This window comes from Ursus arctos, unplaced genomic scaffold (assembly GCF_023065955.2).
Source record: "Ursus arctos isolate Adak ecotype North America unplaced genomic scaffold, UrsArc2.0 scaffold_15, whole genome shotgun sequence".
Lineage (NCBI taxonomy): Eukaryota > Metazoa > Chordata > Mammalia > Carnivora > Ursidae > Ursus > Ursus arctos.
In genome coordinates, this window is record NW_026622819.1 from 37,295,197 (window position 1) to 37,320,631 (window position 25,435).

The 25,435-nt window shown below is 37.3% G+C and overlaps 1 protein-coding gene across 2 annotated transcripts in view; it reads left to right on the plus strand.

Annotated features, from left to right (window-relative positions):
• The window catches only part of ITGA2 (integrin subunit alpha 2), a 105,649-nt gene that overhangs the window by 29,385 nt on the left and 50,829 nt on the right, over positions 1 to 25,435 (plus strand). For both annotated transcript variants that reach the window (XM_048224317.2, XM_026510678.4), the window contains 5 exons: positions 11,870 to 11,979; positions 14,823 to 14,914; positions 17,867 to 17,981; positions 18,152 to 18,279; positions 21,145 to 21,293. In XM_048224317.2, the coding sequence (XP_048080274.2) occupies positions 11,870 to 11,979; positions 14,823 to 14,914; positions 17,867 to 17,981; positions 18,152 to 18,279; positions 21,145 to 21,293 (594 nt within the window). The remainder of the gene's footprint in view (positions 1 to 11,869; positions 11,980 to 14,822; positions 14,915 to 17,866; positions 17,982 to 18,151; positions 18,280 to 21,144; positions 21,294 to 25,435) is intronic.

Sequence of the window (25,435 nt, forward strand, 5' to 3'; positions counted from 1 at the left end):
TTCCACGCAGGTTTTCTCTATAGTCGTTATTAGTATCTGAAATCGCCTTTATTTGTTTATATCTCATTGTCTGTCTTCTGCCCTGTCTCTGAAAAGAGGCACGTTGTTTTTTTCAACAGCATGTACTCAGAACACAGAGTGTTATCTGGCACCAAGTAGGGGATCAGTGATTATTTGAGGAATGACTGAATGAAAGTCCTGTTTCCAAGCGATTCACCTGACGTCCTCTACAGAGTGAACTGCAGTAGTGTGACTTAAGTATGAGCTGAATAAGACCTTTGGAGGGACTCTGATGGTGCGCTTCATAAGTATGGCCTTGCTGAGGACAATGTGCCATCAAGCTTAAGGTGGTTCTTTTTAAGTGACAAGCTAAAGGTTGTTTTTTCTGGAACAAGGTCAATCTGAGAGAAAGAGCCACCATTAGTAGGAGATGCTATTAGAGAAGATAAGGCTAGCCAGGACTGGAAGGCAACTCAACTACTAGCCACACGGCAGTAGGAGGTTGGATGTTGAGCAAGACCAACAGGGACAAAATGTTGACAGGAATCTAGCAGGCAGAGTCCCGGGAAAGTAAGAGGCAGCCATACATCCTTTCTCCCTCCATGATTCTCTCTGAGCATGTAAAACATTATTAAAAGATGACTGTATTAGCAAATTATGATGAGATTCTGGTGCTGATCAGGTTATCTCCAGACCAAGGACAGCAGACATTCCTAAGTCCTACCGTGGCCTTCTCATGACATTCCTGAAAGACGTATAAGCACAGAACAATGACTACTGGGGAACAAGCACAGCTCTATTACCGGCTGGGCTAGTGCTTTTAAAGCTCCAGTGTAGAGATTTCTGGTAAGGTGTAATGTTAGCCTTACTTCCCTCAAGCCTGTCTATAACACCAGCTGGTAAGAGTGTACCCAGAACACAAGAAGAGGAGAAGGGAGAGTACCTGTCTTACCTGAGAGGCTAAATCCTGTGGCAGTGCAAAGCTGGAAGGAAAGAGAACCAAAGCTGGCCTGGTGTGCCAGTCTGTCCTTTCACTGTGCTGACCTTGTTAAAGCAAAGAAGCAGAAGAGGCCGTGTCAGGGACATGATCTGCTAATCCCCCACAGGCTGGACCCTGTGTGAGGTGCAAAGCAGAAAACATCAACCTTACCCTTTAAGGAGTGTGGAGTAGAGTCAAAGCGGATGATTGATATGCAGAGCTAGCAGCCATGAGTAATACCAGAGATATAATATAGATATATTATAGATATTATAGATATATTGATATATTATAAAGATATATAATAAAGGCCAACCCCATGTGGTTAATAGTGTTGGTGTTCTTTCAGTGATAGTATTATCTTACTATTAAAAGTTCGTTCTCTCCTCCCAAGGTGTGGGACACTCGAGGGACAAGATTTGCTCCTGGTCCCTCTCTCAGTACCCTGGGCCTGCCAACATGCTTTGCCGTGGTGGACAAGGCTGTGGCAGGATCCAGCGGATGGCATGTCCCACTGCAGGACAGGCAGCCCTCACAGCTCTCAGGCTCAAGGAAAATAATATGAAACTTGGAATCCAAAATTGCCTATTTGTTTTGACGATTGGCACTGTGCCCTTCTCCACTCCTAATTTATGACAACTGCACAGACATTATGGAAGTAGCAGATGTGGGAAGGACTGTTTAAACATTAACTTTCCCCCTGATACTAATCAAGTTAACTTTGGGCACAGAAAGTGGGATTACTGTGAATTCCTTTAATAACTGTGAGTCTTTTTCTCTTGGACTTATATAACACACACACACACACACACACACACACACACCCTTTTATTTTTTTTGTTTTTACTCTCTTACTGCTTGTTTTGAAGCTGCTGTTTGGATAGTTTTTCCTCTGCTTTCTTTGACTTTCTTTATGGTCAGTATTGTTGAGCCCCAACTGTATCTCTCAGCCCTTTCCTTCCTTCTGACATCTCACTTAGGGCTCTGAGTTTTCTTAAACCACACTCCTTATTTTTCAAGTACAACTTCAACTGTCCCATAGATCCCTTGTTTCTAAGAATTTATAGGCATAGTTTACATTGGGATGCACAAGATTTTAACAAAATGATCTGGATGCTTTTGCTCATTTTATTTATTATACTTTTATTACACTGTGGACTTTCATTCTAGAAATAGTGGTGATGTGGCTTTGAGAATTCTAGAGGTTTTTTTTTTTAACAGTCTCAGACAAGCTGCATGATTTTAAATGCAAGATTACCTCCCAAGCAGAGCCGCAGAGCACCCCTCTCTCTAAGTAAAGCTGTGGTCTGCTCCCCCTTCAATGTCACTCCTAGGACCCCATTGTACACACAGGATGTTCAAATGTAGATGATGCAATTCTTATCAGAAGCAATTATACAAAGGATTGAGATATGTTTAAAGTCATTTCCTGGAAGCTTGTGGTGATATGTACTGTCTCTGTTTGTCTAATCCAAAGGCCTGCCGCATGAACAGGCTGAGCTCATTATATGACTCAAAAACCTTAGAACAGTCACTTGTGTAACAAAAACTGTCTGGCAACAAGGGGTATTTCCAGCGGGAGAGATGTAATTTCTTGTCAGCAAGGACTAGTGCATACTTGTTCCTTAAGAAAAGAAGAGAAATATAATGAACATGTTATGGCCAATAAAAAATTCCATTCATATATGAGCTGATATTATAGTTCTAACTTTTTAACTAAGAAAAATAGGAATAAAGCTCTATGTGTGTTATAAATATAACAGCTTGTCTATAGGAGATATGGAAGAGAATTTTAGATGAATAAGAAACATTCATTCTATGACATATATCAAAGAGTATGCCACATGTAGGTTGGTAATAACAGTACTTGGTATTTACTGATATTTGCAATATTTAAAAGTACTGAGTACTCTTTCTTTGCCAAACACATAATACCCACAATGGCTCTATTATTACTCCTTTTACAAATGAGGGTACTGGGACTTAGAAACGTTAAGTAGTTTGCCTAAGATTACAGAGCTAAGAAGTAATGTGCATTTGGTAGATTAATGCAAAACAGAGATAAGATGTTTCAAGTGTACATATTTTTTAAGTATCCAAGGAAGAGAGTGGCAGAAGGTAATTGGCATTTATAAAAAATATTTAATTCTATTGTCATATAAACTTTATAAACTAAGATCAACTTCATTCAGTATTTTGGATTAAAATTTCTGTTACAAAACAGCATTGCCTGGACAGAGATGGCAGTTACCATCTGTCTTTTCATTCTCTCATAGACAGTGATTTGTCATGTAAGTTAGGAGCCGGAGCACAAGGGTTTTACCCTCAGCTTCCCCAGACCTAGCTGGGTGACTTTGAAAAAGTCACATAACCTCTCTGGAGCACAAAGAGAGGGCCATCCCTACCAAACTGGAATGTTTTGAGCACCTTGTGAGAGAATAAAAGTAAAGCACTTCACTGGTGAAATCCAAATAAAATCTGTAGTTTAGTTTAAAAAAGGAAAAAAAAGTAAAGCACTTCAAACACTAAACCACTCTAGGAAAAATAACCAAAGAGTACAGTCTTCTGTACTTGGAAAACTGTAAAACACTAATGAAAGAAATTGATGACTCAAAGAAATGGAAAGATATTCCATGCGCATGGAGTAGAAGAACAAATATTGTTAAAATGTCTATACTACCCAAAGAAATCTACACATTTAGTACAATCCCTATCAAAATACCAACAGCATTATTTGAGCTAGAACACACAACCCCAAAATTTGTGTGGAACCCCAAAAGGCCCTGAATTGCCAAAGCAATCTTGAAAAAGAAAAGCAAAGCTAGAGGCATCACAATTCTAGACTTCTAGTTATATTACAATGCTATAGTAATCAACGGTATAGTAATGGCACAAAAATAGACACACAGATCAATGGAACAGAATAGAACACCAGAAATAAGCCCACAACTATACAGTCAGTTAATCGTCAGTAAAACAGGAAAAAGACAGTCTCTTCAACAAATGATGTTGGGAAAACTGGACAACTACGTACAAAAGAGAGAAGCTTTCTTACGTCATACACAAAAATAAATTCAAAATGAATTAAAGACCTAGATGTGAGGCAGGAAACCATCAAAATCCTAGAAGAGGACACAGGCAATAACCTCTCTGACATCAGCCATAGCATTTTTTTCTTGATATGTCTCCTGAGGCAAGGGAAACAAAAGCAAAAAATAAATTATTGGGACTACATCAAAATAAAAAGCTTCTGCATAGTGAAGGAAACAATCAAAAGAACTAAAAGGCAACCTAGTGAATGGGGAAAGACATTTGCAAATGATGTATCTGATAAAGGATTAATGTGCCCAAAATATATAAAGAACTTATGAGACTCGGGACACCCAGTGGCTCAGTCAGTTAAGCATCTGACTCTTGATTTCAGCTCAGGTCTTGATCTCAGGGTCATGAGCCTACAAAAAAAAAAAAAAAAAAAAAAAAAAAAAAGAACATATGGAATTCAACACCCAAAAAATAATCCAATTTTAAAAAGGGCAAAGACATAAACAGACATTTCTCCAAAGAAGGCCTCTAGATGGCCAACAGATACATGAAAAGATGTTCATCATCACTTATCATCAGAGAAATGAAAATCAAAACTATTATGAGATATCACCTCACACCTGTACAAATAGCTAAAATCAACAACACAAGAAACAACAGATGTTGGCAAGGATGAGGAGAAAGGGGAACCCTCTCGCACTGTTGGTGGGAATGCAAACTGGTGGAGCCACTGTGGAAACCAGTATGGAGGTTCCTTAAAACGTTAAATATAGAACTACTGTATGATCCAGTAATTGCACTACTGGGAATTTACTCAAAGAATAAAAAAAAAAAAAACACTAATTCAAAGGGATACATGCACCCCTGTGTTTATAGCAGCATAATCTACAATAACCAAGATATGGAAGTAGCCCAAGTGTCCATCTGTTGATGAATCGATAAAGAAAATGTGTGTGTGTGTGTATGTATACATATATATATATATATACATACACACACACACATATATATGCATATATCTCGGAATATTATTCAGCCATAAAAATGAATGAAATCTTACCATTTGTAACAACATGGATGAATGTAGAGAATATAATGCTAATTGAAATAACTCAGAGAAAGACAAATACTATATGATTTCACTATTCTGTGGAATTTAAGAAACAAAACAAATAAGCAAAGGGAAAAAAGAGAAAAAAATCAAGAAACAGACTCTTAATTATAGAAAACAAACTGATGGTTACCAGAAGGGATGTGGGGGGTGGGAGGATGGGTGAAATAGGTGATGGGAACTAAGGAGGGCACTTGTGATGAGCACAGGGTGATGTTTGGAAGTGTTGAATCACTATATTGTACACCAGAAGCTAATATTACACTGTATGCTAATGGGAATTTAAATAAAAATAAAAAAAGAAACAGAAATAGACTATATCCACTGTTTTTAAAAAAAAGAAATATATCCACCATTTAAAAAAAAAAACCACGAAGTCACTATGCATATGTGAAAGACTCTCCTTAGCACTGTGTAAAAATACATAGGAAGAAAATCAGGATTTTTAATAACAAGTTCCTCCCTACCTCTCTCCACCGCCTGTTTCTCAGCCATTTCTCATCTGTCATCAATTAGCTTCCATGAATATTGGATTAGCTTCAGTCCATTTCTTCTTCTTCTTGGCCAAGAATGCTATTCTGATCCCTTTTCCAAAATAATCATGTCTTTGTCTTTCATTATGGCCTTTAAATATTAGCCAATATCATCCTTTATGTCTTTTTCCAAAGATAAAATTCTCTTGCCATTAGGTTATCCTGGCAGTGCCATTTAACATGCTTACTTTGTTTATTCTCAGAGTTTCCTTTCATTTTAAACCCATGGCATATATATTCCATTTTGTTCTTTCATTACATTTTATTTTCACTAACTTGTAACTTAGTCCAATTTTTGATTCTGGAAAGGCATTAGAAGTCTGACTCTAATAGTCTTATACTTTTAAGCTTCAAAACTTAATATTTTTATAAATAATTATTATGTTATTGCCATATAACTAAACCATCACTCAACACTGTGAATACAGATGTGCACAATGGCATGTCTCCTAGCAACAAAGGCCTTCTCTAGGCAGCCAGTAGGGGCAGAAGAGTGAACCAAGTACCTTTCAGAACCCCATGGACCACCCTGGTGTTGATTGTTCATTTCTTTTCCACTAAGTTTAAATAAAATTTGTAGCTAAATTTTTTCCATGGTTTCTGTTATTTATCATAAGTAAAAATCTGTAGTAGAAAAGGCGCTTTAAATATCCCCTGCTCTGACTTCTTTCTCCCTTCCCCCACTCTGGACACAAATTTGTGTGTATACCTACACACACACACACACACACACACACACACACACACACCCATCTTTTGTGATTTGCATAGAGGATAGATCTGCTACTTCCAAATGTCTGGAGACCTTCAGTGATCTGTGAAAATTCTCCATGCCTCACTAGCTTGTCTTATAATTTAAAGCTTTCCACTATGTTAATGCCTGAATGTCTGTTCCGGGAACAAAGTTCATTTAAAAGTGAATGAGGGTTACACATGCACACCTTCCTGGTGGCCAGTTGTCTGAAACTTTTCCATCAGTCTAGCTCCATCCGAAGAGGGATTTGGGGAATACAAAGTGGCACAGGTGGAAACTGTTCATTTGTTTATGGCCAATAAGATGGGCAAACAAGAGTACCTGCTCTCTAGAAGAGTTCTGAGTAGAACTTACTATGATAGAATCAGGGGTTTGGAATGAAAGGACACTGGTGCAGATCTAGACTTTGTTGCCAATTAGACACTTAGACTTGGTTTTTTATAGGAAAACAGGAATAGTTGTGACACTTGACCTCTATTTATAAGGATCAAAGAAGACAGTGTGCATAAAACGTACTTTATAAACTATGAAGCAGTTTATAAATGTTGCTTTTCCAAATTTTATCATTGATAAAACAACCATCTGCCGAAACACCTTGTTGAAAGGTACTATCTCATGGGCTTTGATTTAGAAAAATGTGGTGGTCTTAAAAGTCATTCCTTCCCTTCGAAGAATGTGGAATTATATCATCACAAGGCTTTAAATTGAATATACCAGCTTTTGATTTTAACTTTAGAAAAACCTCATGTTGGATGAGTCAACATAACAGAATCAGCTTTTATTTGATTCATTTGCTTCCAGTGCAAAAGCTGATTTCCAGGCTTTTTATGAAACAGAACAATAGGCTTAAGATGTTTTAGCAATAATGAGGTTGGTGGACTCCACCAACTGAAAGACCTTGAGGGTTTAGCCATCCCCTATTTAAGGAAGCAATCTGGCAGCCGAAGGAGTCTGAGGTAGCATAATGAAGCTTAGAAAGTAAAATTGCCTTTCAACACATGCCAAAGGGTTTAACTATTAAATTTATAACAACAGTATTTCCCAACCAGGAGCTAAAAATGAACTCTCTTTACCTGTCTTCCTCCTTCCTGGAGACTTGAAGTCTTCATGGGTGATTTCTTTGCATCATAAACTCCTTTTACATTACAAGCAGGAAGCAAGTAGCTATATAGAACTCACCAGACCCCTTGTGTCATCGGTGCCTTGGAACTAAACGATGTAAGGAACAATATTTATACTTCTATACTCTAGACTTTGAAATTTCTTACATTAATATATTACATACAATAGGTTTCTAATCCTAAGTAAATATCCCCTTGCATGTCTGATAGATATCTCAAACTTCACATAGCTCATACTAAGCTCTTGAGCTCACCCTAACTCAAAATCTTGCTGTACTGAGAGTATCCCCCTTTGCTGATCATGACCACTTATTTCCTTCTAGTTTCTTAGCAGAGAAAACTTGGAGTCGTCCTTGACTCTGTGTGTGCGCACGTGCGTGTGTATGGGTGTGCGTATTTAAAAACTTAACCTCTCAAGAAATCCCGCTGGCCCTACCTTTAAAATATAACCAAAATTAAGATCACTTTTCACCAGCCCTGTAGGAGCCCCTCGTCACCTCTTTCCTGGATTTTGCATTTGCCTCGGAAGCGCTTTACCTGTTTAACCTTTGCCCGGTACAATAATTCTCAACAAAGCAGTCTTCAAAATCCTTCTAGAATATGTCAGATCATATCACTACTGTGCTAAAAACCCTCCAATGGCTTTCTCATGTCACTAAGAGGCAAAGCCATGTTCTTAGAATTTCGTCCCTATCTTATGGGATCTGGTCTCATTACCAATCTGACCGCATCACCTCCCACATTCTTCCTCATACACTGTGGTCCAACCACAGGACTTTTGCACTAGCTGTTCCCACAGCCTAGTAATCTTCCACCCGAGTCTTATGGTTTACTCCTTCACCTCCTTCAAGTCTTTGCTTAAATGGCACCTTCTTAGTGAGGCCCTCCCTGACCATTCTAATAAAGATTACAACACCCTCCACGCCATACTCCTAACTATCCTGCTGCTCTTTGCCACAAAGCACTGATCGTCATCACAATGTGTTTTATTTACTTATTAAATTTATTGTCTATCTTTTCCCACTAGAATGTCAGCTCCATGAGACCAGAAATGTTTGACTGACTTATTCACCAATGTATCCCCAGTGCCTAGAATCAAGTCTGGCACATAGTAGGTCTGGCCACCATGTACAGCCTCACAGTTTGCATACTCAACAAGGCCAGAGCCTTCCATATAAATAGAATTTATATGGAAATGGTACCCTCTGGAGTTGTGCAAAATTTCAGCCCCACAGGATCTCAATAAACGTTTGTCGAATCAAAGAAAACATGTTTTGCCCTACTATTTTAAGTACACCTCTGTCAATAATCTCTAGAAAAATCGCTAGTATTAAAGGAACACTTGGAGGGTTTATAGACTCACAGACCAAAGGAAGATATTTATAACAGCCCCTGGATTGTGGGTTTAAAACTACCTACACCACCATAAATACTGTTTACTAACTAAACAAAGTATTTTGAGTTCCACTGGAGGTGGGCAAATTGGCTATGTTTTGGAACTCTCATAATCACTATTTCCCCACAAGATAATTGAACAGTAAGTGTTATTTTAAGTCGTCTTGGAAGAATTCCCAGTTTCACTGTAGGAAAGAGAGTTTATATCTTGGGATTTTGTTTTGTTTTGAGAATCAGCACACATGACTGTTCATGCAGCTCTTCTGTCTGGTTGGGATTATGTTAAATCCATTCCTTCAAAGAAGTTTTACCATAGTCCAGCAGGGTTTACCCACTCACCTATCCTATCCTCCGCCTTTGTAACGTTTCCTCCTGGCATGTTTCTTCCTGTTACAGCTGATTACAGAAGATTTTATAGATAAAAATACCAGCCTCCCTCCTCTTCCTGTCTGATTAATATAAGAATGTCACAATTCCCTTGGAGTAGCCACCGGTGATGTCATAGCCTTTCCTTATGAGGATGAATTGTCAGGAACCAGGATTTCACTGAGGCCTGCATGTAGAAGTGAGGAGAGTCTACTGGAAACGTTGCCAATAAAGGAGTTAATGATGGTCTTGAAACATTCTCTGTAGTCACTAGCATGACCTGGAGGCTACTGACTAATGTCGTTCGCCATATTGAAAGAATGAGTCATAGATTATGAGAACACCCTGGTTCTTTACCAGTCACCAAGATGATCTGGTCTTCCACTGTTATCTGTTGTCGTGTGTTAAGAGTTTAATATGACATCATACTGCCAGAGATTTACATGTATTCTCCAAGAGATTTACAAGTACTTTCACATCCTTTTTGTAAAGAGGCACACAGTTGTGCAGATGCTTCTTTTTCTCTCTTCTTCCCATTTGATTCATGTAGGAGGCCACAGCTCTCACAGCAGTAGTGGAGATGTCATACCCCCTCCTGAGTGTGAGATTATCAAATCCCAAACTCTTTGGTGAGGTTGGAGGAAGTGAGATGGGGATGTGTCCAGAGAACACTTAGTCAAGGGGAAACAGCAAGTAGCCTTTTGAGCTTTCTCATTGAGAAATAGGTAGCTGATGGTGCTTTACTGCTGAAAGCTCTGAAGAACAAGATGGTTAAATTTTAGATGAGAAACACTTAACTTTTACTCTTCAGTGTGTTTCTTGCTCTTGGGCTGGTGAGGATGGATGGAAAATATGCATAATAAAAGTCTCCCAAATTACCACCTTTAGTACTATTTAAACATAATCTGCTCTTACCTACATTATGAACAGTACAGCCTGGGCCCACAGTGTGGATGTGCTCTTACAAGTTGACCTTGGCTGGTGTCCTTCCAGTCCACAGCCTCCTTACACACCACACAGCCATACCCTCATTGCGGTAGGCACGTCCCGATTATCCATTTCCAGATCTACTCCTCTATTATTCTGGAACCCAGCCCATTTGTCCAGATAGATTACCCAATCTGGGCCCTATGCCAGGCCTTTGTGCAGCTAAGAGGAAGGAGAATAAGCTAAGGGTTAAGAGTTTGGGCTTCAGAATCAGTTACACATAGCTCTCAGTAACTGTGTGAATCATTAACTGTCTTTCAAAATAATCTGTATTTTCCTCTTTCCATGGTTATTCACACTCTTCCCTCTGCTGAGAATGATGACTGCCACTTTCATCCTTCAATATCCATTTTTACATCCTCTGACAATTCTAATATTTATTCCAGAGAGGAACTTATTTATATCTTTGTGTTCATTTGTATTGTTATTGTTTTACTTGTCATGCATCTTCAACAGCTTTACTAGATTTAGTAGACAGGCATGCACCTTAGTCTTTTTGTATCCATTGTGGCACTTAGTGTGAGGCACATGTTGTTTAATCAACAATGATAAAATATTTATACAGACGGCTCATGAAAGAATTTAAGTTTCATCTAATCTTCCAACCCTGACAAGGAAAAAAACATTGAATCAAATATGCTTCCTTTGTAACTGAATGCTGCTGAGTAATTAACCTACTATAGATTCTGAAGATAAGAATGGACACTTTCTGTCTATTCTTCTGTGACCAGAAATGTTAGGTGAGTGACTCCACCGAGAAACACTTTGTCTCTAGTTGGAGAAGCTCTGTAGGAAATGAAACTAACCAAAAGGAGGATGTGAACACCAGTCTCCAGCCTCTGCATCCTGTGTCCTGGCTACAAACATGTTACACATAAGGAAGGCTCCATAGTATATTGCTCTGTGTTTTTGCTAAGGATCCTCTTATATAGACAGTAAAACCACTTAGATAACTCATCTGCTCCCTAAGTAAATTAACATATGAAAATACTTAGGACAAGAAAAGCGCTCAACAAATGTTAGTTTTTGCTTTTGGTTTTAATATTGTTCATTCTTTAAAGTTGTGCTGACCAATATGGCAGCCACTAGCCACATGTGGCTACTGAGCACTTGAAATGTTACTTCTCCGTACTGATTTGTGCTCTGAGGATAAAATACACACTGAATTTCAAAGACTTAGTATGGAAAAAAGAATGTCATATAGCTCAATAATAATCTTTATTTATAATGATTACATACTAGTTTGGATATATCAAGTTAGATAAAACATAATAAATTGAATTTCACCTTTGCTTCTTATTGTATTAATGTGACTACTAGAAAATTTTTAATTAACATATGCAGATCACATTTGTGGCCTGCATTATATTTCTATAATGTATTGCGGATATTTATTAAAGTCTTGATCAGCTAAGAGAAAAAGAAAAAGAACAAATTATAGCTGAACAAATATGAACTATTTTCTTATTAAAAATTTGAATTTAATATGGGGCATTTTGTTCATTGTTTTGTGGTCTGTTTTAATCTTTAAGAAACTATACTAAGATTTTACATCTAATGAAAAAACATTCCTATTTCTAGGTTACTGGTTGGTTCACCTTGGAGTGGCTTTCCTGCGAACCGAATGGGAGATGTGTATAAATGTCCTGTTGATCTGTCCACTGCTACATGTGAAAAACTGAATTTGGAAAGTAAGTGGTAACTAGCAATCTGATGTTTTACAAATAACAAGATCTCATTTGATATAACTCTAACTAAAAAAAATAATAAAATCATAGTCTGTCTTAAGAAACCTAGACAACTTTTTTGCCTTTATATCTTTAGTCATGTGGGGTCCAATTGTATCCAAATTTCCAGCACAGCTTAAAAACCTGATTTAGTAAGATGCATGAGAAATGTGCTGCCTTTTGGACCATCTACCCCCAGATTGTGGACTAGTTTCCATCAATGTTTAGGATTATTTTCCTGATTATTTACAGATAACTAAGTCCATCCATACCTTTCTTCCTCCTTAAACCATTAGGTATAGACCTGTCAATACTAATGTTGCATTTAGAGATGCTGAGAAACACCTGTTTCTGGTTTTATCTAAATGATTGCATTCCAACAAAAAACATTGTCACTTTTTGGAATACTTTGTAAGTGTTTGGAATTGCTGTTTTAATTATCCATATCTCAGATGCTCTCTATTAATGCAAAAAATTATTAAAGATGCAAGACTGAAAAGCTAAACAAGTCATATTTCCATGCAATATCTCTTGATGCATCTAAAAAATTACTCAATTGAATCATCATCCTCATGCAAAAACAAAACAAAACAAAACAGAAAAAACAGCACTGAGGAGTCTTAGAGTTCCAAAGAACTAAAGCATTGATTAGGAAAATACAGCGTTAAGGAATCAAGGGAAAGTAGAGATTCAAAAACAGTGATTAAGACTTAGAAGTAAGGGCATGTTTCTTGCACATCTCTGCGTACCTAATTTCTAACATCATTTCTGGCATATAATAGGAGTTCAATAAACATGAGGTGGTAGGAATATCAGTGCTGTCAAATGCTACAGGGGCTGAAGGGTATGAAGACTGAGTACAGATCGTCGGCATCTATAGGGAGATAATGGGTGAACTAGATCAGTGCTCTCCAAACATTTTGAACACTCATCTACATAAAACATAAGTAATACATATTATAAATATATATACATATACATGTTTCTAAAAATAAAAATGTATACATTAAGGGTGAATGTTCAAACAATTTATTATATAGTTCATTTTATTATAACATCCCAATGTATCATATCACCTATAACTTTTGAACAGTCATCTCAATGTATATATTTTTTATTTTTAAAATATTATAAAAGAATTTATAAGAATAAGCACTGGGGTTTTTTTGTAAGCAATAAATTACTAAATTCTACTCCTGAAACAAAGTTTTAAAAAATACATGTAAAAGAATGAAAACACACACATAGCAGTTCTATTATTTTCTTTCTGCACTCCAGCAGATCACATTTTGCAACTTTCTTGCCGAGAATATGAATCTAGTAGTGTTGAGGGGAGAAAATAGGTCACAATGAATTTAGGAGCATGTGAGGTATGAACAAGTTCTATAAGTAACGGTAGACCTTTTTTTCCAGAAGTTGAGGAGTGAAGGAGAATTGGGAAAATAGTTCTATGGAGTAGCAGGGTTGAGTGAAGACTTTCCTAATAAAAAGGAGATGATCTTGTGTGTAGGAAGAGTAGAAGGAGGTAATAAAAAGGAGTAACCATTAGTCAAGAATAGAAGTGACTGGTTGGGGGGGGGCGCCTGGGTAGCGCAGTCGTTAAGCAGATCCTTCGGATCAGGGCATGATCCCGGCATTATGGGATCGAGCCCCACATCAGGCTCCTCCGCTGCGAGCCTGCCTTCTTCCTCTCCCACTCCTCTGCTTGTGTTCCCACTCTGGCTGGCTGTCTCTCTGTCAAATAAATAAATAAAATCTTAAAAAAAAAAAAAAGAAGTGACTGGTCGGAATTAACATCACTCACTGGTCCATGGAAAAATTAGACTTAGAAAGATTGTTCCTGGGGCGCCTGGGTGGCACAGCGGTTAAGCGTCTGCCTTCGGCTCAGGGCGTGATCCCGGCATTCTGGGATCGAGCCCCACATCAGCCTCCTCCGCTATGAGCCTGCTTCTTCCTCTCCCACTCCCCCTGCTTGTGTTCCCTCTCTCGCTGGCTGTCTCTCTCTCTGTCAAATAAATAAATAAAATCTTAATAAAAAAAAAAGATTGTTCCCTTCTCAAAGACACAAAGGAAAGAGAGAACAAGGAGGAAGTTCCAAGAATGACCTTTAAATAAAGATAATAAAACAATCACCCTGGGTCAAGGGGGATAGATCAAAGTGACAATGTTGGCTTGGCAAAGATTAGAGAACTTGAGCATATAATACTATTGAAGAGAATTGCAATGTTCTGTAGCTCAAGAATGGATACAGTGGATGATGCCCTAGTTCAGTGGGAGAGAGGAGGTAGGGGAGGTGTATTTCTTATTTTACATGACTAGTCTCATGATTTCCTTTTAAAATTCACTCACTAATGTTTTGGTCCAGATTCTACTGCATAGCATTTTTTGATAACACTTTAAGGATTTTTTTTTCTGATCTAGAATAAAGCATTAGATGGAGCTGTCGAGACCTTGAAAAGAGTAGGTTGGCAAATTGGAGACCAAATCGTGTCCTCAAATGTGTTTTGTTTGGCCAGCACTTTGTTTTAAAAAATTTTTTAATTTAAATACCTATAAGTCATGCCCTTTCCACACACCACTCCCTAATATCTGACATTCTGTAACTTCACACATTTAAGGATACAAGCTACCAGATCACTGAAGGTCCCTCATTTCTTTACATGGGATTATATAATGTGAGCAACTGTGTATATGACAGTAAATTCAATGCTACACATAAACATCAGTGTGTGCGGTTTTTTTTTTTAACAAGTTTAAATAAATGGTGAAGATTTATTCGATTTTTTAAATCTTTTTCCCTTTGAAAGCTGCCACAAGCATTCCCAATGTTACCGAAATGAAAACCAACATGAGCCTTGGCTTGACCCTCACAAGGAACATGGGAACCGGAGGATTTCTTGTGAGTGTTTACCTTTCAAATTCTCATCCATTTCAAGAAAGTACGAAGTTGGTGTCTTCTCACCATCCCACCTATCAAATCAAATCTTGACATTTAAATATTAGAGTTTGCTTTCAGATAAATCATACAACATGGATATCCAACATGAAATACCATCTGTTGATGTATAGACTTCTTAAGATATTCAGCAAAACCATTGCCACAGAATGTCTCAGAAAAAAGCAGCACAAGGAACACCAATTCTTTGCCTTTGGAAAGTATGCCTAGCATTTGTTGATAATAGCAGAATTCCAGGTTTCATTTCTCCTTCCCATAGGAACATTCAAGATAGATACTGTTAATTCAGAGAGTGGATTTCAAAGCTGAAGAGTATTTCTGTCTTTAGTCCTTTGCTATAACTGTTGGCAAATCTGGTATCTTCGAAGTCATGGCTTGGTCTCTTCTTATTTCATGCTAGTGTTTACTCTCATTTAGTTTCTAGAATGCTGTGAAAAGACATTCCAAATCAATGAGATAAAATACCTTCTTTAACAAGTGGTCTGGGACAATTAATTGGTAAATAACTTGTGTATCCAAGTATACTTTCAAGTGAATTAAAGAGTTAATATAAAAAAACTAGAAGAAATGGAAATTTTCTGAAAGAAGGAAAAATTTCTGAGCTTAGAACTAACAGAAGAAATAATATAGGAAATTGTTGAAAAGATTTGACTATATAAAAAAAAATGAAAACCATCACATACCAAAAAAAATTTTAAGGCAAATAAAATCCAATCTTATTAGACATTTCCACCAGCTCATAGATGATCCTACGTATATCACCCTGTTATAGCCATAGAATGCTTAATTTAACTTTACATTAGTTATGTCTATACCATTGACATGCTAACTTAAAAGCCGATATGTATAACTGAATTATTCTAAAAATATAATCAATTTTTAACAATGTCATTCTACTTCTACTAATAGATACTAGCATTCAGACATTGGTATTCAGACATCAGTTATTGCTTATAATATGTGTAATTCAAAGCAAAATAGAATATTGCAATGAATCTTCATGGTTTATGACATTCTAAAGTCTTTATAATAGGGTTGCTTTCCTCTTTTTTTGTTTGTTTGTTTTTAAGGTTGAATAAATTCAGGAAGAGGAAAATATTGAGATATAGGGATTACAGGATGTACTTCAAAATTTTTAATGTGTAACTTGAGATAAAGTAATTTAAATTGCTAGAAAATTTAAGAGACTAATTTAACAACCAATGTAGCAACCAGAGAAGGAGGGAAGGGGGAGGGAGGGAGAGAGAGGAAAAAAGAAAGGAAAAAAAAAAAAGGCTAAGCTTCCTTTACATACCTAAAAGGTCAAAATCTTAAGATACTCTTAAGAATTATGTGGAAAAGACTGACAATCATCACATTTTTTTGAAACTTCTTAAGTTCTGGGCTTAAAGCAGGAATGTAGTTCTGGCGTTAACAATTGGCACATTCTAATTTCAAGTTCTAAATGCTGTTTTCCATTGCTTTTAAAACAAAAAAAAAAAGTCTTAAATACTGCATGAGTTATTGTTTTTCAAGGTGATTAAAAAAAAAAAAAACAATTGGAGATGGGGATATAGGAATCAATGATTGGTATCTGTTATTTGGTAAACTAACCAAAGGCATCGATCGTGATTTTCCCCTAATTGGCAAAATGAACCAGTTTTATAGAAGGAAGAACTATGGCTTATTCACTGAGCATGAAATATGAGCACAGCCGCTTTTCCTTTGAGCAACCAACAATTAAATCGGGTCAAATAAATTCCTTTTTATTCTTCCAATTGCTTTTTGCAAGTTCACCCTTTTTTGTTAAGTTCTAATAATTGATCCACAGCTTTACCTAACGTTACACTTTGTAGATGCTCTTTAAGACCTTGACTGGACTTCTCTTTCCCGTTTTTGTCCTTTCACATCTAGCAATTTAGGTATTATTTAATGTAATGTTTCCTGTATGATTTAATCACAATTGAAGCAGGAGTTCTTGGCGTTCAGGGGCTGCTGAAAAGGAGAGATTTGAGGTTGGGTTGATGGGAATAAGAAGAATTGTAGTTTGTCTGGTGTGGGCAAGGATGAAGGTTTTAGGTAGTAGAAATAGGGGGATCAGAAGTCCTCAAATAAATACTCGATAACAAAGTTAGAAACTGGCAGTTCCTGAACCTCACTGTGTTTGTTTAGCCCGTAGAGTGTTTATTTTAACTGGATTTTCACAAAGAGTTTGTCCTGTCGGGCTCTCCTTGAAAATTGGAAAGATCTGGCAAGGCTGGCAATGGGCAGGAGCCGCGGTGACCTGCCCCTGTGTATGAGGCCTGGGTTCTTCATTCATCACGGAGTCTACACGAGCCTGAACACTCCGAGGTTCCTGCCTGGTCCTGGTGCTTGTGGGCCTGTGGTTTCTGCTGAATAGTATAAGTGGTATATAGAGAGCATAAAATATAGGTGAACAATATAATCTTTGTTCAAGAATAACAACAGCAATGGTGCTGGCTCACAATTTTGTAGCCTTTGCTATTTACCCCGCACTGTTCTAAATGTTTTATATGTATAATCTTTACAACAACCTTAAAAAATAGTAGGTATGATGTATCCTCATTTACAGATTCAGTCCCTGAGGCCTCGGTAACTGAGAGACGGAAGATGAAGGAAAGCACCCTCTTTCTCTAAGCTTGGGGGATGACCCAAGGGGCTTTTCCCTGCACCACCACCAGCCTCCCAGTCCAGCTGCCACCTTCTTTCTCCCTTACTTCTGTTTGCTCTTTCTTTCTGAGACATTCTCTCCGAGGCTTTTTTTAACCTGCAAGTTATAAGAGTTGACAATTCCTAGTATCCTGTAAAGTCACAGAACTGATCTCTGAGTTTCACAAATGGAAAAGTAGAGGACTCATGTTTTCTGTATGTTTTGTCATTGCTCTCTCTTTGAAGACCTGTGGTCCCCTGTGGGCACAGCAGTGTGGAAGCCAATATTACACAACTGGTGTTTGTTCTGACGTCAGTGCCGATTTTCAGCTCTTAACCAGCTTCGCACCTGCAGTTCAGGGTAAGTGACGAATGTGCAGAGGGTATGAGCAGTGCCTTATGTGAAGGGGGAAGGCGGGATTTATCAAGTACCACCCAATTCCTCCAGTGCATTTTACTTTGTTCCATTTGCATATGAGTGTGAAGACTGAATTACCTATGGAATCTGTTTCTTTCATTTTTCCTGTGTAGCCTGCCCTGCCCTCATAGATGTTGTGGTTGTGTGTGATGAATCAAACAGCATTTATCCCTGGGAGGCAGTAAAGAATTTCTTGGAAAAATTTGTCCAAGGCCTGGATATAGGCCCCAAAAAAACACAGGTATGGGTCTGAATAATACATACACTAACCCACAACTTTCTTTCTGAGAAAATATTATTAGATATGAGGTCTTAATTTTTACATTTGTCAGATCCCCATATTGAATGCACTTAATGGTAATCTTGACAGTTAATTGAAACTTGCACTACATTGAGTTGTGCTGTCCATGATATTGCTCAATGCTGGTCTTTAAGCTTTGAGATTTCTATTTCTGACACAGGCATCGGATATGAGATATAACATTTTTTGTGTGTGAGAGAGCAAGAGAAAGAGAGAGAAAGAGTGGGAGTTGGAGGAGGGGCAGAGGGAGAGAGAAAGAATCTCAAGCAGGCTCCAGACCCACCACAGAGCCTGACTTGAGGCTCAATCTCACAACCCCAAGATCATGACCAGAGCTGAAAACAAGTGTCGGATGCTTAACCAACTGAGCCACCCAGGTGCCCCTAGGATGTAGCATTTTAATCCTCTTTTTTTTTCTTATTTTTCCCTCCTATAACTCATGAATTTATTCATACATTTTAAAATCTATTATGTATTTTTTTCTTGACAGCCATTTGGACTAGTAATTAATTTCTTTTGTTTATTGTTTGCTGGTAAAACAATTGTCCTCGAATTCTGGGATTTTTTATAAAGACGTCCATAGACAGCATAATCCTATCTTTTGTTATTTTTTAGTCTTTTATTATATTTTAGTCTATGCTTCTTTTCTTACACAGGACAAGTCTTTTCAATAATTTTGTGTAGCTGTGTTTTAACGAGTCTTTAATTTGCTTTTCTGTCTTCTTGAGATAGGCATCCAAAACTCAGGAACAGAAGCTTCCTGCTTTCATAAAACTGAATAGCATTTCTTGTTAAAGTTCTGGGTCTTTTTTCTTTCTTTCTTTCTTCTTGGATTTGCCATTTCATTGCTCATTCTGGTTGTAGAAGCACATTGAACCAATATCAACAAGGATCAGTTCACAGTTAACCAGTGTATGTTTTGGGGTTGTTCCTGTCATCTGAGGCCTTAGTGTCCAACATCTAGTAACAATTGTTGGAACATTTTCCCCTAAATGCTTTGCAGTTAGCTATATTGAAATTTGATTTTCTGCTTTCCTGTACAGTATTATATGTTTTCCCCATTGACATTGCTTTTCAATACCAATAAGACACTAATGTCCACTGAAACTTTGGAGGTTTCACTGTGGGCTTTTACCAGAAAATTCTGTGAATAAGACAGGTATAGGGGCACATGGGTGGCTCAGTCAGTTAAGTGTCTAACTTCAGCTCAGGTCATGATCTCGGGGTCCTGGGATGGAGCCCCGCATCAAGCCCCATGGCAAGATCCATGCTCAGCAGAGAGTCTCCTTGTCCCTCTCCTTCTGTCCCTCCCCCAGCTCATGCTCTCTCTCTCTCAAATAAATAAAATCTTTTTTAAAAAGAAGACTAGGTATAGCACTGATTTCTGTATAGCATCTTCTTAAAGCCCATCATAGGAGAAGTTTTCGTAAGTATCTGCTTATTTTATCTGCCTTTAAATGGATTACCCCATAGCGAGATTTGTTGTATTTAATAGTCTCTCGAACGGAATTTATGCCTTCCTCTTCTCGTCTTCCCACCCCAATGCACCTTCTTCATCTCTAGAGGTGCTTTACAGAGTCTCTTTTTCTTCCAATCTAAATTTGGCCTTTCCGTAAGTCCTAATATGCCACATTTCTTTAAGTCTTCTATTCATCATTCTCTTTTCTCACAAGAAGTTCTGGGGCTGTCACCGGAGTTACTAACATCTTCCTCTCATATTAGACTTTTAAATCCTTAGAGTTATTGTTGACCCATCCTCCCTCTCAAGTCTTACATCCTATCCTAAAGAGACATTGCTCCAGCAGTATCATATTTTTCACGTCTTCCCAGTGCCTACTTGACTGCTTCCTAGCGAAAGTAGCTGATTGAACTCAGAAATCCAGGCCTTGCCCCTTCCACCTTCCTTACCTACTGACCTCTATTTTAGAGACCTTTTTTTTTTACCACTGATCTCCTATTGCCACTTCCTGTTTTTCTGAAAGCCCCCAACTCCTAGGCATAGAGGATGATTTCAGTGCTGAGAACGAGGATGTTCATAGAAGTGTTTGGCCTTCTTGATCTAAAGGGTTAGGATATGTGCCCCAGCATCTTGTTCAGAAGTTGTTCTGTCTGTCAGATCTCTCAGATAAGACTCCCTCTAAGGGCATTTCCTCTGAAGTCCAGAAACTTCTTGCCCACATGCTCATATAGCAGCTTCCTTCCAAAAATGCTGAAGTCTGTGATTAGAGGAAATCCAGAACAATAAATACATCCAAATTAACTGTGTTGATTAGCTCACTGGTTTTGTTTTTGTTGTTGTTTTTTTTTTTTTGTATTCAAGTCTAATTCTTTAATAAGCAAATATTCTCAATTAATGAGCTGTTATTCTCTCTCCATGACTGCTTGTAATTGTTTATATGCTTATATCCATTGTTAGTTAGAAAATTTATATCATTTTAATCTTGTTATGAACTTTATTCTAATATTTATCCATATTAAAATATTATAAGACAGTGCTTTAAAATCAATTACTAGATAATCTATGACCATTATAGTTGAAAATTTATAACTATTACTCTTGAGAACCAAATCATACCTCTTAGGACATCATCTTGCTTATCAGTAAGTTCTGCTATATACTCACAGCCTCTAACAAAGAAGTCATTCCATTGGAAGAAAAATAACTATTCTTAAGAACAAAATTGGAAATGATTCCCTTATACTATCAGCCCACATCCAGATGCATTTTTGATTTTGATTATATTGGTTAATTAGAAATTATTTATAACAATGACAAACCTTTAATGAACTTCTGCTTTCTTGAAGGTGGGGTTAATTCAGTATGCCAACAAACCAAGAGTTGTATTTAACCTGAACACTTTCAAAACGAAAGCTGAAATGATTGAAGCAACATCCCAGACATACCAATATGGTGGAGACCTCACAAATACATTCAAAGCAATTCAATATGCAAAGTAAGTTATGATGCTAATAGCCCAATATTTTGATAAAATAGAAGTGCCTGTAAGTAAGAAAGAAGAAAAAAAGACAAAAATAACATACCTGGTACTTACACTTAAATCAGAAGTAATAAAGAAGAAAAGTTCAAGCATTCTGTCACTCGAACACTTTGAGAAGGCAACAGGAAATGAAATTTTAAAATCTTTGATTTCTAGGAATTCTACAAGATATTCCATGATTTTTTAAAGATTTTATATGAAGTACATGAAATGACATTAAAAGACCTTAGATTAAGTAGGAAATGCAATTATTTGTTAATATTTATCAAGGCCACAGACAACTTGAGCTAATGGAGCGCTTCATGCATATTAAGAAGGGTAATGGAATCTTAAATGTTAATGACCTAGGAGTCAGAATTGAATGGAATGGGTTCACTATGTTTATTACAATCCGGAGCAATGTGAATGTGACAACTACATAACACTCTTAATTTTTAGCTCAGTTTCTCTATTTTCTCAGCACTCCTGCATTCATCTTCACTCTGTTTTAATCATATACCTTTACAAAAATGCGAGAGAGTCTCCTATTGTTAAAAAATAAATGAGAACAAAAACTTCACCTTCCCTTAAACCTACTTCCTGCCTTTGTCTTCGTGTTGTGTATTTCTTCCTTCCACTACTATACTCCTTAAAAAATTGTCTTTACTCCCTCCCTCCACTTCCTTGAAACATATGGCATGCCACCGGGTAAACGTGGGCCTCTTCATCAGCCAACTACCCAGTGGTCCTGCCTCAAACCTCATCCTCTTTAGCTCCCCTTACCATTTGCTCCTGCTGAGCACACACTGCTATTCCAGCCCCAGTTGCTATGACATCACAGACTTTTAGAATCCCTGCCAACTTTTTGTCAACAATTTTGCCTCTTCTTTGGCTCCTTTTCCTATTTTTATTTCACTACAACAGAACCCCCCTTTTTTTCTTATCTCCCTTTCCTCTTAGGCATTGTCTCCACTCTCATGGCACCTGCATTAGCCCTGTGTAGGTCACCACATTGCTACGTGGTCAGCTCTGAACTCTCCCAAATTCACACAGGCATCCAGCTGATGCTGGATATCTTTAATTTGGAGTGTTGGCTCACTTATCAAATTCAATACATCCTAAACCAGCCTTATTCTTTTCCCTACCCATGCTCACAACTTTTCCATTCTGATTCATGCTACCGCCTTTCCCCCTAGTCATTCAAAGTAAGCACTTACTGGTTTTCTTTACTCTTTTTCTTCTTCCTTAGTAGCATACATCTGGGCAGTCACCACATCCTGTCTTTTCTATTTCTGCATTTCCTATTGTATCTGCTCCTCCTTTTTTCTGGGTGTATATTCTAGTTGCTGTTTCTATCAACTGGGGACTTTCCCTATATGTCTCAAAGGTGGATTTATACAAGTGGATCAGTTTGGTTAATCTCTGTTGTTCCTATTGAGATGTTCTTTTGGGCCACGCCATCTCACAGGCTGTGGCTAGTCAATAGGTCAGTTGCCATCTGTCAAAGCGCCCTTTATGTCCTAGTAAACTGGACTCAGAGGAAGAGTAGGTTGACATAGAAAATGGCCTAGAAGGAGCTACAAACTGCAGAGGGCCTGTGTTTTCAGCAGGAAGTGTGGATGTGGTATTTTTCCCTGGAAGGAGCTCAGGGGACTGCCTGGTAAGCTCTCCTCTCAAGAAGAATGGCCACTGTCTGTTAAGATGTGACTTTTTTGGCTTTTATCATCTTTTCAGAACTTTGGTTTTCTCTCCTGTGCCATCATCTCGCTCTTACCACTATTTCCCAAGCTAATAGAAGCCTTTCCTTTGTTAGGAGAATCACCTAACTTCTTACTCACACCTTCCAGGAGTTAATTATCTTTTTTTCTCTTTTCTTTCTCTCTCTCTCTCTCTTTTTTTTTGTCTGTTTCTTTATAACATCAAATAGAATTCTGACACTCTTTTAGTAAATATTACCATTTTCCATTTATCTTATCTCATTGGCTGCCTATGGTTGCAATTTATTATTCCAAGACCTGAAAGCAATCAGAACAAATGAGGCAGTTTCTACCTTCAGAAATCTTACAATCATACATGAATTCTACCATGTGTCATAAAGAGTATAATTCACTCAACAAGTATTTCATGTGAGTACTGTATTCAAATTTGTCTGGGTGACAAATATGAAATATTTTTCTATATGTCTACATTCTGCTATGTTGAATACAGGAAAGTTTTAGGGAATAAAATGACATTCTCAGTTTTAAGCATGTTGAAATTAAAGAGTTCCTTACACATTCCAATGAAAATATTCAGCAGGTTTTGGATACATAAATTTGAAATGGGAGAGATGAATGGAAATAGAAGTAGACTTTAAGGTGTCATCTTATAGGTGGTAGGTAGTCCAAAGGAGTGGGTGGCATTCCCCAGAAAGAATGTGGAACAGGAGAATCCAATAGTCAGGAAAAAAAGTTGAAGGACAACTGGATACCCATCTAGAGACAAAATAAAGCTGAATCCCTGACTCACTCATTGAATCAAAATAAATTCCAGCTGCACCAAAAATTTAAATCTAAGAAAACGGAATTATTAAAGGACTATGAGAAACTTGAGTCCTTAAAGAAACAAGACTTAGAGATAAGAAGTCCTTTTAAAATACCATGTCAAATATAAAAGGCACACATAAAAAAATCAATGAAATTGATGCCAAAATATACAATTTCTATACAGAAGTAATACCACTAAAATGTAAAAGATTAATGAACTGAGGAAAATATTTATGATGTATATGACAAAAGATCATTTTCTTGATTAACAAAGAGATCTTACTAATTAGAAAATAATGAACAATACAAAGAAAAATGGGCAAAGATAAAGAAAAATCAAGAGTTCATAGAGAAAAACACAAATGGCTAATAAATATAACATGTTCATTATCTCTTTATAATGAAAAAAAAGGCATATTAAAATAATTGTATAGTCTCACTTATCAGAATGTCCCCAATTTAAAAGTTTAATAATCCTCATTGTTAAGGAAAGGAGATGGAGAACCTTGCATTCTTTTACATTATGGTAATATAAATAGGTAAAAGTTTGAAATGTGTAAATCCTTTGTCTCAGTAATTTCACTGCTAAGATTTTTATCCTATTGCTACATTTGGAAAAGTATGCCAAGATATATACACAAGGACATTTATTACAGTATTACTTGTAAAACTCAAAATGGCCTAAATGCACAATAATGGAGAATTGGTTAAACTATGGTTACCCCCAAATAATGAAATATTATGCAGCCCTTAAAAAGGAGAGCTTGGGGGGCACCTGGGTGTCTGTCAGTTAAGCGTCTGCCTTCAGCTCAGGTCATGATCTTGAGTCCTGAGATCAAGTCCCACATTGGGTTCCCTGCTCAGTGGGGAGTCTGCTTCTCCCTCTCCCTTTCCCTCTGCCCCTCCCCCCCACGCTTGTGTACTCCTTCTTGCTCTTTCTCTCAAATAAATAAAAATCTTTAAAAAAAAAGGGGGGGGAGCTTTGTATATGCCTATATGGAAAGACCTCCATCAAAATGAAAAATAACTGTATAGACTATGCCCCCATTTGCATGAACATTTGAGGAGTAGATTATGCGTATACATCTAAATAAAACATTTTCTATAAGGAGACATAAACTGATAAGGGTGGTTACCTTTGGAACAGTGGCTTGGTGTCAGATTTTTATTTTATACCTTTCCAAATGCTTTGAAATTCTTTTATCAAGTGTGTTTATTACTTTTTAAAAAAACAGTTTCGTATTGAGAAAGTAAATGCAGATCCAGTGAATAAAACTGGTGACAGGACTGAATATCTTTGCTCTGTTGATTAGTATTAATGAATTTAATTTTCTTATCAGAAGATAATTCTAAGGATTCTTGATGTAAATACATATACACCATATACACATGCAAACACGTACACACACACCATGGAAACTATGGAAATTATTGTTAATGCCAAGCAAGATTTATATATATTTCCCTATAAACTGCAAATAGAATGTTGGTAAATATGTCACCAGACCTGATATAGAGAGAAATTCTAAGTCACAGTAGGTCATGCTCAAAGAAGTTAGTTTCACATTTATATTTCTAACCAGAGGTCCACAT